Source organism: Sinohyriopsis cumingii, chromosome 1 (assembly GCF_028554795.1).
Source record: "Sinohyriopsis cumingii isolate HCF-2022 chromosome 1, ASM2855479v2, whole genome shotgun sequence".
Classification (NCBI taxonomy): domain Eukaryota; kingdom Metazoa; phylum Mollusca; class Bivalvia; order Unionida; family Unionidae; genus Sinohyriopsis; species Sinohyriopsis cumingii.
The window spans coordinates 162,780,698-162,796,317 of NC_142961.1; the positions used below are offsets into that span (position 1 = coordinate 162,780,698).

At 37.1% G+C, this 15,620-nt stretch overlaps 1 protein-coding gene across 6 annotated transcripts in view; it reads left to right on the forward strand.

Moving 5' to 3' along the window:
- The window catches only part of LOC149808282 (cytoplasmic dynein 1 heavy chain 1-like), a 231,803-nt gene that overhangs the window by 129,981 nt on the left and 86,202 nt on the right, over positions 1–15,620 (forward strand). For all 6 annotated transcript variants that reach the window (XM_089975555.1, XM_089975563.1, XM_089975577.1 and 3 more), the window contains 7 exons: positions 44–218; positions 2,146–2,299; positions 2,610–2,775; positions 5,808–5,971; positions 7,670–7,856; positions 8,513–8,776; positions 11,516–11,728. In XM_089975555.1, the coding sequence (XP_089831681.1) occupies positions 44–218; positions 2,146–2,299; positions 2,610–2,775; positions 5,808–5,971; positions 7,670–7,856; positions 8,513–8,776; positions 11,516–11,728 (1,323 nt within the window). The remainder of the gene's footprint in view (positions 1–43; positions 219–2,145; positions 2,300–2,609; positions 2,776–5,807; positions 5,972–7,669; positions 7,857–8,512; positions 8,777–11,515; positions 11,729–15,620) is intronic.

Sequence of the window (15,620 nt, forward strand, 5' to 3'; positions counted from 1 at the left end):
TTTGATCATGTAATAATGTAACTTTCATCTCACCCTTTTTCAGGTTGTAGGCCTGAACTTCTCCAGTGCCACAACACCTGAGCTGCTTCTGAAGACCTTTGATCACTACTGTGAGTACAGAAGGACTCCAAATGGTGTGGTTCTCTCGCCTATACAGCTCAATAAATGGCTTGTGCTGTTTTGTGATGAAATCAACTTGCCCAACATGGACAATTATGGTAAGACAAGTAAATTAATAAGTTCAATTGTGGTTTTCCAGTAATTATTTGATTGGAGTTTTCTCAATCATTGATATTACAGATTATTCTGGAATGTATATTAATGAAACTAATAGACTTTTCATGTGCACAACTAATTCCCCAGATTTTGATGGATTGCCATGAAACTTTGTAAACATTATGGTCATCATCTTACAATGTGATTATCAACAAAATCAATTTGGTCTTGGAAATTTTGTTTGAGTTATTGTGCTTTCTGTTTTGTAGCTTAATGCAATATATGACACAATCTCGTTAACATAACTGCTTCTGTACATTTTTTATGGAATGTCATGAAATTTGATAAATATTATGGTCATACCTGAAGATGCACATATCAACAAATTGCTTGGCTCCCACAATTTTCTTAGTTGTCGCCCTTTTTGCTGTGAAACTTTGTACATACTACAATCATTTAAAGATCTTGCGGTGTGAGTTTGTAAGAGTTATTGCTCTTTATGACATAAAATGGATGCATGTCAGAATTTTTGGAATGCAACTACCCTTGCAATTTTTAGTGGATTGTTGTGAAACTTAGTACAGATTTTGGTCAGCATGAGAAGATATGCATATTGACAAATCATTTATTTACACAGTATTCAGACGAGTTGTATGCTTTTCTATGCTTGATTCATCTCCATCTATTTACACAGTATTCAGACAAGTTGTATGCTTTTCTATGCTTGATTCTTCTCCATCATTGTATAGTGGTGGAAAATAGAAGGGGTGGGGGTATATTTACATTATCAAATTGCTCATCATCATTGTAGTTTACATTTAGGTTTCTTTTTTTTTTTTTTTCTTTTTTTGGAGGGGTTGGCATCTGCAGGTTTTTATTGAATCATATTACTTCAAAGAGACATTTATATACAAAAGAAACCTGTGGACACAATTAGTATTGCAGCTAACATCATCTCAGTTGTCAACTGCATCCAGTTTGTTCATAAGTCTTACTGAAATGACCCTTAAATTACTGACCTATGGAATAATAGCAAAAAGTATGAAAATATGATTGTTGCATTCATGTCCAGATATTTGACATGTCCATGTTTTATCTGGAACCTTGTTTCTTATTAGACTCAGTGGAGTTGGTCAGGTAACCAGACTAACCTTGCAGAAGTACCTTTGATGGTTTAATCTGCCCATGTTTTTCATGCAGATCAAGACCTGTTAAAGAAGTAAGGGATGATCATTATCTTAAAGAGGAAGTTATTAAACAAGTTGTTGATTTGTATATGTGTCACAGAAGGAGAGATTGCTGTCATAATGTGTGAAAGTTTTTAAAAAATAAGTACCGATTACATCAGATTCAGAGATCTTGCTTGACGCCATTGAGTTTCATGTTGTATGGGACTAGAAACTGTATGGTAAGTAATTAAGGTCGAAGTGTACCTTACAAACACTTTGGTTGAGCATAATGATCACACTTGTGAAATTTCAAATTCAGGATCAACAACATCAGTACATGATATTTTGTTAACCCTTACTGGAAATTCGTCAAACTTTTGGGAAAATACAGACTGCCTTATATAGATGGTCCTTTTAGGGTTGGCAGGTCTGTACCAGTGAAGTAGTTTTATTGACAAGACAACAGTTCTGTAAGTAACTGCTTTATAAAAAATTGGACCACATTATGTGATGAAATTTCCTGATCCTTGTCATGAACTATTAGAAATATTCAAATGGAAATACTCACTAGACACCTCAGTTTTCAAAGTAGTAAATACAGATTTTACAAAAGCAAAATTTGGTTTAAGTTTAGTGAAGGAAAAACTTGGAAAATGTACGTAGTGTATATTTGAAGAAACGAATATAAATTTTAGATGTTAAATAGCAGGAGATAAGTATCTTGCATACATACACCTTAATGCTGATTTATAAATTCCAGGTACACAGAGGGTGATATCCTTTTTGAGACAAATGCTGGAGTATGGTGGGTTCTACAGGACCTCCGACCAGACATGGGTTAAGTTCGAGCGCATCCAGTTTGTGGGAGCCTGTAACCCTCCAACTGATCCAGGCAGAAAGCCACTCTCACACAGGTAACAATTACATAACTACCAAAAGCACCTGGTACCATGATATCATTAATTACATCCTTTGAAGTTAGATCAGTCCACACATTTTAACTCTGAATGGGTCAGTGTATAGAGTAGAGATCATGATCAGATTAAATCTTTTTTTATTTATCTGTAGCGAAAAATTAAAGACATTTTCTGACACAGTTTAGTAACATAGGTTGAGATTTGACTAATACATAGACTTCTGACAAGACTGATTTACCTTATTATAATAAAACCATTTCCAAAATATAATAAAATGCTTATATTGTACAATAAAAATTGTCAACAGGTTCCTGCGCCATGTGCCTGTGGTGTATGTGGACTATCCTGGAAAGATATCACTGACCCAGATCTATGGCACATTCAACAGAGCTATGCTGCGACTGGTCCCTAGCCTCAAGACCTTTGCTGAACCTCTCACCAATGCTATGGTTGAATTCTACCTCATGTCACAGGTACACAGACACAATAATCAGTTAAAAATTTTATAAATTCACATGCATGTGTACTTGTGTGCAAGCATAATTGAAAGGGTAAGGTAACAGGGTGGTTATCACATATGAGCTTGTGTTTTGCCATATAGTAAGACGCACCATACTGTTATTCACACTAATATAATGGCCATTGTAAACTCATGACAAATTAGATGTCTAATTGGCCACTGTAAACTTGTAACAAATTAGATGTCATAATTGTAAGTTGAGTTTGCATTAGTACAAAAATGTTCTGTCATCTCCAGGCCATTGCAAATTCTTGCCTTACCTGCTGGATTACTTTAAAAACTTAAGGTCCATATTTATGCTTTTTTTTACAAATTATTCTCTTAATATGAATTTAAACTGATTCCGAAAATTACCTTTATTATTTTATAAATGTTAATATGATTTGGGGGATTTGGATGGAAACCTTAAACATAAAAGTGTAAAAAAATGTTTTTTTTTTGTCTGGGACTTCTCACCAGATTGTGTTCTATGTCCCCCTGTCTGTTGCCCAATTTGTTTCCACACAATAACTCAAGTTCTCCACTGTCGACAGATATGAAATTTTGTAGATAGCTTGCACTTGGGCAAAGGAAAGACAGTGTTGCTTTTGGAGTCACAATGTCCAAGGTCAAGGTCACTGACTGAAAGAAGACAAATGGTTTTATGTATAATAACTTTAGTTCTCCACTGTTACAGTTATCAAACTTTGTGGATGGTGGTATGGAAAAATCATACAAGAACTTGAATTCAGAAGAACCCTGTAGATTTTGTTGCAAAAGGTTAAAAGTCAAGGTCACTCTGACTAGAAAAATAAAATTGCTTTGTGCACAATAACACTAGATCTACATGACATACCTGGACCTAAATTTGTGGATGGTTTGAACTTTAGGTAAGGAAGAAGCTTATCAATTTTAGGGTCAACAAGATTTGAATCAGGATATGTGCAACTGAAAGAAAAAAATTTGTCTTTGCACAATACAAGTAATTGTACATCACAGATCTGGAGCAAAGATCTTGGGGTCAAAGTTCAGGATCAGTGACTGAAAGAAGTAAAGTTGTTTCTGCTAACATATTTCAGTTATTTACATGGAGGACTATAACAAATGGATGGGTCGGGTGTATAATTTATTTTGGGGGGTCAGCTCTTCTGATCTGTGACCAGAAGAGCTTGTGGGATAGTCTGTTGTCTGTTATCCATCCTATGTCCATCTGTTAGCAAAAGTTTTTTATTGCTACTCCTCTTAAACTATTATGAGGATTGCCACACAAATTTACACACATTTATCGCATGGTCATAAATAAAAGTTTTACTACATGGGCATCCAGTATGAAAAGTGAAAATCATACTCTAGTCACTACTCTTGAATGGTTGGACAACATCATCTCAATGTGTGGTTTTACACTAAAAGAGCCCTTGTGATGCCTAAATGAAAATGGTGCTGATATGACATCCAATATGGCCACCATAACAGCCATCTTGAAAATCTTGTCATTGTTACTCCTGAACAAAAAATCATATTGATATTGGGGTTTTACCAGGAGATTCCTTATGATGTCTAATTGGTCCTGAATGAATATGGTACCAGTCACAATCCAATATGGCCACCGCAATGGTCATCTTGAGGATCTTATTAGCACAACTCTGAATGGATGGTTGTATCAGCATGGGTTTTTTACTGAAAGACTTCTTATGATATCAAGTTGGTCATAAATAAAATTGGTGCCAATCTGATCTCCAATATGGCTATCTTGAAAATCTTAATGCTACCACAGGATGACTGATCTATCATTAAAAGACTTGAGTAGTTGGTCCTGAATGGAAATGATGCAAATACGGTTTCCAATATAACCACCATGACAGTCTTCTTGAATTTCTTGTTATTCTTTCTCAACAAAAATGGAATGTCATATCAACATTTGCTCATCAGCAGAAGACTTCTTATAATGTCTTGTTGCTGCTAATCCTAATGATTACTATTAAATGGAAAGTCATTTTGACATAGACTTTTATCAACAGAGTTCTTATGGTGTAGACTTGGTCCTAAATGAAAAGCATACAAACTGACCCACACTACAACCACCATGTTATCTTGACAACATCATCTCTACTCCTTCCAAAGGATAGCTATATCAACTTGCAGTTTTCGGCAACAGACTTCTTATGATCCTTGTTTGTTGGTTCTAAATGATGGTACCAATTGTTCATCCAGTATGACTGTCATTTATAAAAAAATGGTTACTCTAAATATACAAGTATAGCGCATTCATTATATCAGTGCACAGGTGATACACACCAATAGATTAACCATAGACAATGTAAAGCTTGCTCTCCATAGCAATATTGTTCTTTATTACTGTCATAACAATATTGTTCTTTATTATTGTCATAGCAATATTGTTCTTTATTACTGTCATAGCAATATTGTTCTTTGTTACTGTCATAGCAATGTCATTCTTTATTGCTGTCATAGCAATATTTTTCTTTATTACTGTCATGTGAGTCGCATGATTGTTGTTCAGAGCTCTGAAGCAGCTCTTCATGAACTATGCAATAGACGTGAGAAAAAAATGAAAAGTAAAAAAAATGATGTTTATTGATATTATGAGCACACTGTAGCTAGGTAGAGATTGGGAACCAGACTAAATAAAGAGGACAGAATCAATATCAGCAGTGGCTACATGTACATTTACTGTTGGAGATGCATATCAAAGCATGAACAATTTGTATGCCAACAGTGAAATTACAGCTTTCATTTTATTTTGGTATTAGTAATTTTAAACAATTCCCACTCCATGGACAATTGTAAACAACTAAATGTAAATCATTGCAAATTTTAATGCAGTTGTATCCCAGTCCTGATTGTTTTGTGTTAAATGGGTATAAAGTAGGTTCTTTTCCATCCAGATTGATGTATTTTGCATTCTGGATGCAGACTTTTGCAATGAGGCAACCTCTGATCATCGCTTTATATAATGTGATTATATTTATTTGTCTTGACATACAGGAGCGCTTCACCCAGGACATGCAGCCACACTATGTGTACAGCCCCCGAGAGATGACCCGCTGGGTCAGAGGGATATGTGAGGCTCTGCGACCCCTAGAGACCCTTTCAGTAGAGGGTCTGGTCAGGATTTGGGCACATGAGGCACTCAGGCTCTTCCAGGACAGGTAGATTACCATCACCTAGTAAACTGTATTTTTTAAAGTGTGGATCATAGCTTCCACATGATCTATGAAAATTGGTACCCCTCGATACAAAATTTAACCACATTATTTAAACATTTATGCATTGTTAGTACTCTGCAGCACAAAGAGTTTAGAAATTTGAAATAAATAGGAAATTGCCTGCATTTTTAATATATTCCAGCAGATACTCATAAGTTGACGTTTTTTTTTTTTTTGGCTGGCAATTCTGTCATGCAGGGTAGGGGTCGTCTTACAGGTGCAACATACAGTGTGTTTTGGCCAATCTGGCTGTATGAGAAAGCTTGCCAGTAGCTTCCCATGATTAGGTGGCTTTTCAAAATGTTCTGCCAGGTTCTTCTTTGTATATTTTTATGTTTTCCTTTCATTATACGAATACAGAAATGCATATATGCACAGTATTTATCCCTCTCATTTCTCTATTTTGTACACAATACATTTATCTACATTTTGGGGGATTTTAGTAATTTGCAAATATTAAGATTATACTTGCCACCAAGTGAAGTGTCCTTCAGTCTTGTTTATCTTGGGTGTTTACTAGTAAGTATATTGCTTCCATTTTCATGCAAGTCCAGACAACCCGTGTTTGTATTATATTTTGTGTTTTCCTGACTAGAGGGTTTGTGTTTGATGCATTAAAAATTTTATTTGAGTTTATTTGCTTTTTTTCACAAGCCAGATCTGATTTCCAAATAATATTCCTGAGTTATCTGCCAGTGCAGAGCTCTTATATTGTAAAGGTAACATTCTTTATGATGACTAGTCGACCTTAATAATATGGTGCCAATCTAATAGCCAATATGGCCACCATAGGAGTCATGTTGAAAATCTTTTTTGGGCAACTCTCCTGAATTGAAAGTCATATTGGTGTGGGGTTTTCACCGAAAGACTTCTTACGATTTTATCACTACTCCTCTTGAATGGATGGTCATATCAACATGAAGTTTTCACTTGAAGAGTTATTGTTATGTCCAGTTAGTCCTAAATAAAAATGGGTCCAATCTGATGTCCAATTTAGCCACCACAGAGTCAGCTTGAAAATCTACTCCTCCTAAACAGAAGTAATATTGACATGGTCTGAGGTCCAATATGGCTGGGTCCTAAATGAAATGGTCTGAAGTCCAATATGGCTGGGTCCTAAATGAAATGGTCTGAGGTCCAATATGGCTGGCATAGTGGCTAGCTTGAAAATCTTGTCACTAATCCCCATGAATGGATGATCATTATGACATGGGATTTTCATCAGAATACTTCAGATGATCTCTGCTCTGTCCTAAATGAAAATGGTGCCAATCTGACATCCAATATGTTCACTACAGCATCTAATTTTAAGATCTTACTATTGCTGAAGACTATAAGAGATGGTTGCAGCACTCAGCACTTGAAAGGAAGTAGTGGTCTCACGTTGAATTCCTGGAAAAAATTTTTTGCCTAGTAGAGTATCAGTCCCTTCAAAGGATTTTTGTTTATTAGAAAACAAAAATCTGTTATCCCATTTTTGTTTCCCCAGGGTGTACAAAGATTTTAATATTCTTTGCTTAGGTTCATTGAAAGTTGGGTAACATACATGATGGTGTTGCTCACAACTGAGACCTTGTTTCCCTGAAAATACCAATTTTTGAATAGCTCTCATTGAAAGATTCTGTTTGTGTAATCACATAGACTTATTGAAGATGAAGAGAGGAGATGGACTGATGAAAATGTTGACATGGTGGCATTGAAACACTTCCCCAGCATCAGCCATGAGAAGTCTTTGAGCCGACCCATCCTATTCAGCAACTGGCTGTCCAAGGACTACGTGCCCGTCAACAGAGAGGAGCTGCGAGACTATGTCAAGGCCAGATTGAAGGTAAACCTATTTCATCATCTTGTCTGCAGATTATTTGCACCAGCAGAGCTCTAGCTAAACAGTCTATTCATGTTTTTTATGTGGATAGGATTCTGTAGTCCAATGATTAAGGTCACTGATCGAAAGGAGAACACTGATTTCTGCTAGAGAATTTTTTTCTAGACCACATTTCTTGACCGAAATGTGTGGATTGCTAACACTTAAGATGTGGACAAGGTCTGTTGATTTGGGGCGAAAAGGTCAAAGATCTGGATCATTGTGAATCAAAGGGAAAATAAACATTTTTTCTAGAGTAAGTTTCTTGAGCAAACTTTGTGTGTGGCATGCTCTTAGAATTTTACAGAAACTTATAGCATTTGGGTTACAAAGATCATTGTTCATGGTCATGGCAAGTCTGATATGAAAGTGATGGTTTCTGCACAGCAAGTTTAGTGCAAAACGTTATAACTTGACCAGATTTCATTGACGGTACCACACATGGTACTCTTGTAAATTGCATATAATGTTTTATTCATTTCAGCATGAGCATGATCAACAGATATGTATGGGATTGTGAAGATGAAATAGGATACCTTTGGAACACCCATTGTCCTATCAAATTTTCTAGATAGTGAGATTACTGAAGTTAATGCTACTGTTATTTTTTCCACTGGCAGGTGTTCTATGAGGAGGAATTGGATGTACCCTTGGTGTTATTTGATGAAGTACTGGACCATGTCTTGCGGATTGACAGAATTTTCCGCCAGCCCCAGGGTCATGTTCTCCTGATTGGAGTAAGTGGATCAGGAAAGACAACTCTATCTCGCTTTGTAGCCTGGATGAATGGCTTGACAGTGTACCAGATCAAAGTACACAACAAGTACTCAGCTGCCGACTTTGATGAAGATCTGAGGATTGTTCTTAGAAGATCAGGATGCAAGGTAAAATGACAAACATTAAAAATGTGTAACTTCTACAAGTGGAAAAGTTAAAAATTACAAATAATCCTGATGGTTGTAGGAATATCATTTATTGTAGATGTTCCTCACACTTGTATGTCTCTTTGGATGTTTACCTATTGTGCTCTAGAGATTTACATTATAGATACATGGATGGATTTTTGTCTTGCCTTTTTGTTGGCATCAGCAGAATAAACCTTCTGTTGATGAAATTTTGCAAGCTTATTAAAGACATTGTGCAAACCTGTTAAAGACATGTAAGCCTGTTAAAGACATTGTGCAAGCCTATTAAGGAATTGTGCAAGACTATTAAAGACATTTTGCAAGCCTGTTAAAGAATTGTGTAAGCCTAATAAAGACATTGTGTAAGCCTAATAAAGACATTGTGTAAGCCTAAGAAAGACATTGTGCATACCTGTTAAAGACATCCATGCATATTAAAGATATCCATGCCTATTAAAGAATTGTGCAAGACTATTAAAAACATTTTCCAAGCCTATTAAAGAATTGTGTAAGCCTAATCAAGACATTGTGCAAGCCTATTAAAGACATGCAAGCCTATTAAAGAAGTGTGCAAGCCTATTAAAGAATTGTGTAAGCTTATTAAAGACATTGTGCAAACCTTTTAAAGACATTGTGCAAGCCTGTTAAAGACATGCTGCCTATTAAAGAATTGTGCAAGACTATTAAAGACATTGTGCAAGACTGTTAAAGAATTGTGTAAGCCTATTAAAGACGTGGTGCAAGCCTATTAAAGAATTGTACAAGCCTATTAAAGAGATTGTGTAAGCTTATTAAAGATATTGTGCAAGCCTATAAATTTAAAACTAACTTTAGAAATATGAATAGGGAGATGGTTTCTTTTCAAACCATCACTGCTCCTGGGTCATGCCCCTCTGTCCGTTGTTACCTTTTGGGGCCCAGAACTTGGGTCATAGGTTGGAAACATTTGCGATCAGTACCTTGTAACCGGATGTACACTTCCTCAGCATGAAAAGGCCAAGTCCTTTATGCAACTAGTATTGGTGCCACTATCTCCATACTCCATAGGGACCACATTTTGGTACAGCTCTTTAAAACTGTTTCTTTCCATCTGAAAAATGTAAATGCACTTACTTTTAATGACAATGAGAATTAATTATTATTGGTTCCTGGATCTGTCCATATACCTGAAACCCAACCTATTGTCATAGTGTGGGAAAAACCATTGAGATACCCACTGAGATAACCTCAGTGTTGCACCATAAGCATTGGATCACTGGTCTCCCTGTACCCAAATTTGTATTCCTGGGTGCACTTTTTTGTAAGGAAATAATTTAAAAACTCCACCCACTGTTTATTGCAAGTAAATGTTTGTACCATGTGTGTTGGTGCTAGCATTGCCAAAGTCACTAGATGCAATTCATATGTTCAGGTGGCAATGAATTACCATTAAAACTTATTTTGCAGTCAAAACAATAGTCTGGCAAGTTGCAATGCAAATTCTTCAACAGTCACAAGTATAATGTATTTTCAGGGTTAAATTAATGACAAAAGGAACTCTCTTTTTGAAGCCCCTGGGTCTCTTCCTACCCCTTGAGGCCTGCTTTTGGGCCACAGCATGAAAACTACTTAAATCCCCCATGCAATAACTCTCTGTACACTTACTATAGCAACATAAAGATGGTTGTTTGAGTCTGAAAAAAGGTCGTGAAACCCTTGAAATCCTATATAACATTCAACTTCATATATCAATAATCATTTTTTTAAAAAGCATTTTAACCTACATACAGTGAACTCTGGATAAAACAAAATTCAAGGGATACCAAACTTTACATCATTAGAATCTGTATTTAGTTATAACCGAGGTAAATATTATCTAAAGCACCAGAAGGGACCTAGCATATGCTTCACAATGTCAGACATTTTGTTGATTCCAGTTTTATTACTTTATTATTCTTTTATTGGTAGTAATCAAAAGAATTGTGTCATCACTGAATTCATTTGTATAGTCATAAAACTTGTCATAATGGAATGCTAGATCCATGTATAGACACATTCATGTAGTAGTGTAGACACATAGTAGTGTAGAGTTACACATACAGTAGTATAGACACACATGTAGTAGTGTAGACACATACATATAGTAGTGTAGACACATACATGTAGTAGTGTAGACACATACATATAGTAGTGTAGACACATACATGTAGTAGTGTAGACACATACATGTAGTAGTGTAGACACATACATGTAGTAGTAACATCGAGAAATTCTCCAAGTAAGTTTTGCATTATTTACGAGATTTGAAACACTTATGTCGCAAGTGTTGAATCAAATGTAACAATCAAAATACAACCTCAGAGGTTGACTCCATATCTGAAAAGATGTAGACAAACTTATTAACTTTGGTAAATATGGGAACTTTTGATCAGTCCATTGGAAATGGGGATTTTTGGTTGTCCATACCATATTCCATCAGCAACTTGTATTAACATGTGAACAACAAAGATATGTTGCACACATAGACAAATTCAATTCTTTTATCTTAACAGCAACAATAAAATGACTGTTGAAAAAAAACTAATTGACAAATAATTGATTTTCAAACAAACCAAGTCTTCATTGTCATTCAAAATAAACTTGCCTATGTTTTTAAACATGGGTCAAGATCAGGTATGTCTATACATCTCAGTGACAGTTGAACTTGTACTTAATTTGCTGTTATTCTTTATCCTATAGGATGAGAAGATAGCCTTCATTATGGATGAGTCGAATGTACTGGATTCCAGCTTTCTGGAGAGAATGAACACCCTGCTTGCTAATGGTGAGGTACCAGGGTTATTTGAGGGGGATGAGTACACAACCCTCATGACTCAATGTAAGGAGGGAGCACAGAGGGAGGGACTCATGCTGGACTCTGCAGAGGAACTGTACAAGTGGTTCACACAGCAGGTGAGAAGGGGGTTTGTGGTATTGATATACGAAGTGAAGAATTGTGTATGTTAATTATATTGATGGTGACCTCTTAATGAAACCAGTCAATGTAAGTTAGGTCAGTCTACATCATTGTCATTTCTTCTTCAAATGCATTACTTCATCATAGAACCAAAGGAACAACATCCAATACCTTGCAGATCCAGCCCTCCAAAATGAGAAGGATGTTAACCATGTCTTTTTGCTTGTTTGGAATTTAAATGTGCTACAACATCCCTGCATGATGAGAAAGAAGTGAGACAGATGTGATCTCCCCTTGGATGGAGTGATTGGAACCAAATCCAGTCATCAGCATCTACTACTCTGACTTTGAAGACATACATTTGCTGGCCTGCTTTCTCCACCCAGTTATTGTTACTATTGCCTTAGGCTTCTTTGAAACTCCACTCTGACTTTAAAGACATATTTGCTGGCCTGCTTTCACCACCCAGTCATTGCTACTATTGCCTTAGGCTTCTTTGAAACTCCACTCTGACTTTAAAGACATATTTGCTGGCCTGCTTTCACCACCCAGTCATTGCTACTATTACCTTAGGCTTCTTTGAAACTCCACTCTGACTTTGAAGACATACATTTGCTGGCCTGCTTTCACCACCCAGTCATTGCTACTATTGCCTTAGGCTTCTTTGAAACTCCACTCTGACTTTAAAGACATATTTGCTGGCCTGCTTTCCCCACCCAGTCATTGCTACTATTGCCTTAGGCTTCTTTGAAACTCCACTCTGAAGACATACATTTGCTGGCCTGCATTCCCCACCCAGTCATTGCTACTATTGCCTTAGGCTTCTTTGAAACTCCACTCTGAAGACATACATTTGCTGGCCTTCTTTCCCCACCCAGTCATTGCTACTATTGCCTTAGGCTTCTTTGAAACTCCACTCTGACTTTAAAGACATACATTTGCTGGCCTGCTTTCCCCACCCTGTCATTGCTCCTGTTACCTTAGGCTTCTTTGAAACTCCACTCTGACTTTAAAGACATATTTGCTGGCCTGCTTTCCCCACCGAGTCATTGCTACTATTGCCTTAGGCTTCTTTGAAACTCCACTCTGAAGACATACATTTGCTGGCCTGCTTTCCCCACCGAGTCATTGCTACTATTGCCTTAGGCTTCTTTGAAACTCCACTCTGAAGACATACATTTGCTGGCCTGCTTTCCCACCCAGTCATTGCCTCTATTGCCTTAGGCTTCTTTGAAACTCCACTCTGACTTTAAAGACATACATTTGCTGGCCTGCTTTCCCCACCCTGTCATTGCTACTATTACCTTAGGCTTCCTTGAAACTCCACTCTGACTTTAAAGACATACATTTGCAGGCCTGCTTTCCCACCCAGTCATTGTTACTATTGCCTTAGGCTTCTTTGAAACTCCACTCTGACTTTAAAGACATACATTTGCTGGCCTGCTTTCCCACCCAGTCATTGTTACTATTGCCTTAGGCTTCTTTGAAACTCCACTCTGACTTTAAAGACATACATTTGCTGGCCTGCTTTCCCCACCCTGTCATTGCTACTATTACCTTAGGCTTCTTTGAAACTCCACTCTGAAGACATACATTTGCAGGCCTGCTTTCCCCACCGAGTCATTGCTACTATTGCCTTAGGCTTCTTTGAAACTCCACTCTGAAGACATACATTTGCTGACCTGCTTTCCCACCCAGTCATTGCTACTATTGCCTTAGGCTTCTTTGAAACTCCACTCTGACTTTAAAGACATACATTTGCAGGCCTGCTTTCCCACCCAGTCATTGTTACTATTGCCTTAGGCTTCTTTGAAACTCCACTTTGACTTTGAAGACATACATTTGCTGGCCTGCTTTCCCACCCAGTCATTGCTACTATTGCCTTAGGCTTCTTTGAAACTCCACTCTGACTTTGAAGACATACATTTGCTGGCCTGCTTTCCCACCCAGTCATTGTTACTATTCCCTTAGGCTTCTTTGAAACTCCACTCTGACTTTGAAGACATACATTTGCTGGCCTGCTTTCCCACCGAGTCATTGTTACTATTGGCTCTTCATTCTGATTATTCTGAAGATGGCCTCATCAGTTTTCCATCTTCTGCCTCCAGAGTTCTGTCCTCATCCTTCAGCTCAGCAAATAACCATTTGTAGAATTCCATGAATATATTGACCTTTAAACCAAAATGACCAGTCTTCATTCAGACAGTTACTACAGTCTGCTCAAGTTGCTGACATTTTGCATTGCTTCAAAAGGTAACTTTAAGGTCCAAGTGCATTATTCCATCTAAAATGCATTTATGCATAATTTATGCCTTTTGTCACAGCCTCCTGCAGATTCTTTAGTCTTATGGGTAGTTGTGGTGTAAAATATCCATAGAAGGTGCAGTTGTTTTGGAGGTTGTCTAAAATTACAGTTTACTTTTTTTTCAGTGACTTTTGTTGCTCTTGATTTTTTTTCATTCACAGTAGAATGGTATTTAGTTTGTGTTGCTTTGTCTTGATATTTCAAGAAGGTTTCACCTTATCAGTCATTTGTTTTCACAAAGTTAAGGATATAAATCACATAGTCATAAACACTCCATTTCTTTGAATGTATTTGAAAGTACTCCTTTTTTCTCATAGATCAGTTTATTTTGTTACCTGTCTAGTGCACCCATTCAGACGCAAAACTAGATGCAAAAATGTATGTGATACCAGGTCTTTATTCTGGTAATGAATCCTACAATCTAACTTCAGTTGTACCTTTTACAGAGCTTGCACATCTGTCTTTCATACTGAATGTTCAACCATAGACTGCCATCCTCTGTACACACAGACTAGACACCTTTGTTTGACATGCAATGTGTAGTTTTGTAGCTATTGCCTCAATGCTTGGTCATTTTTCAACAAGCTGAATATCATCTAGATCACACCATTGAGACCACGATTAATAGACATGTTTTGGAATGAAGCTTGCATAGTATGGCTTACATATATACCAGGGCAGCTTCAACCCCCAAGTTTGATAAGTGCTTCCATTAGTTTCCACTTTGTAAAGAGAGATGAATTCTTTTCTACATCTCTGCTGCTCCATCACCAGGTAACCTTCAGATCTCAGCCTTTGTCTTTCAGTCTCCAATTCTGTACACATCAGGAAATATGCCACTAGAGGGGCAACTATATTTCATATTCCTCAACCCAATGCCCAGTCTTCATTTCACAAGATGGATCAGAGAAATAGAATGGCAAGAAATTCTCAAAACAAACTTTCCTGCAGTGAAAGTTTCCCAGAGCAAGAGACAACACTCCACAACTGAAACACTGTAATCTGAGAGAAAGATCAATCTCATCCAAATTCTACCCTTTCCTTTGAAGATGACACCATGTTCATGTCACCCTTTTCTAATATCCTATTTGCGGAAGGAAGACATAAACAACTCATGATATATGATTTCTTCCAGCAGAGGGGGTTAGAGTCACAGCACAAACATACCAGGATTCTGCACACAGCAGTCATCTCAGCTAATGATCGAGACCACATTGTTGACCATCAAGTCTATTCAAATTGGACTTTCTACGTCAGCTTAGACCTTAGACCAAAAACACAAGTTTAGCAACCTTTAGTAAAAAAACGCATAATGCTTTTCTCAGTTCCTTTTCAACAATGACATTTATTTTTATCATGTCCCAGCTTTTCTCTCATCCAGACATGATGTTCACAAGCTTTCTCAATCAGGTTCAAGACACCATTTGAACCACAGTCTAGAGCCTCCATAATTGTCTATCATACAAGACCTGCTTACTTAGCACTTTAGTCTTATTATTCAACTCAGACTGTTGTTTGCCTTGTGATGACTCCTAATTTCATGGCTTGCCTTGTGATGACTCCTAATTTCATGGCTTGCCTTG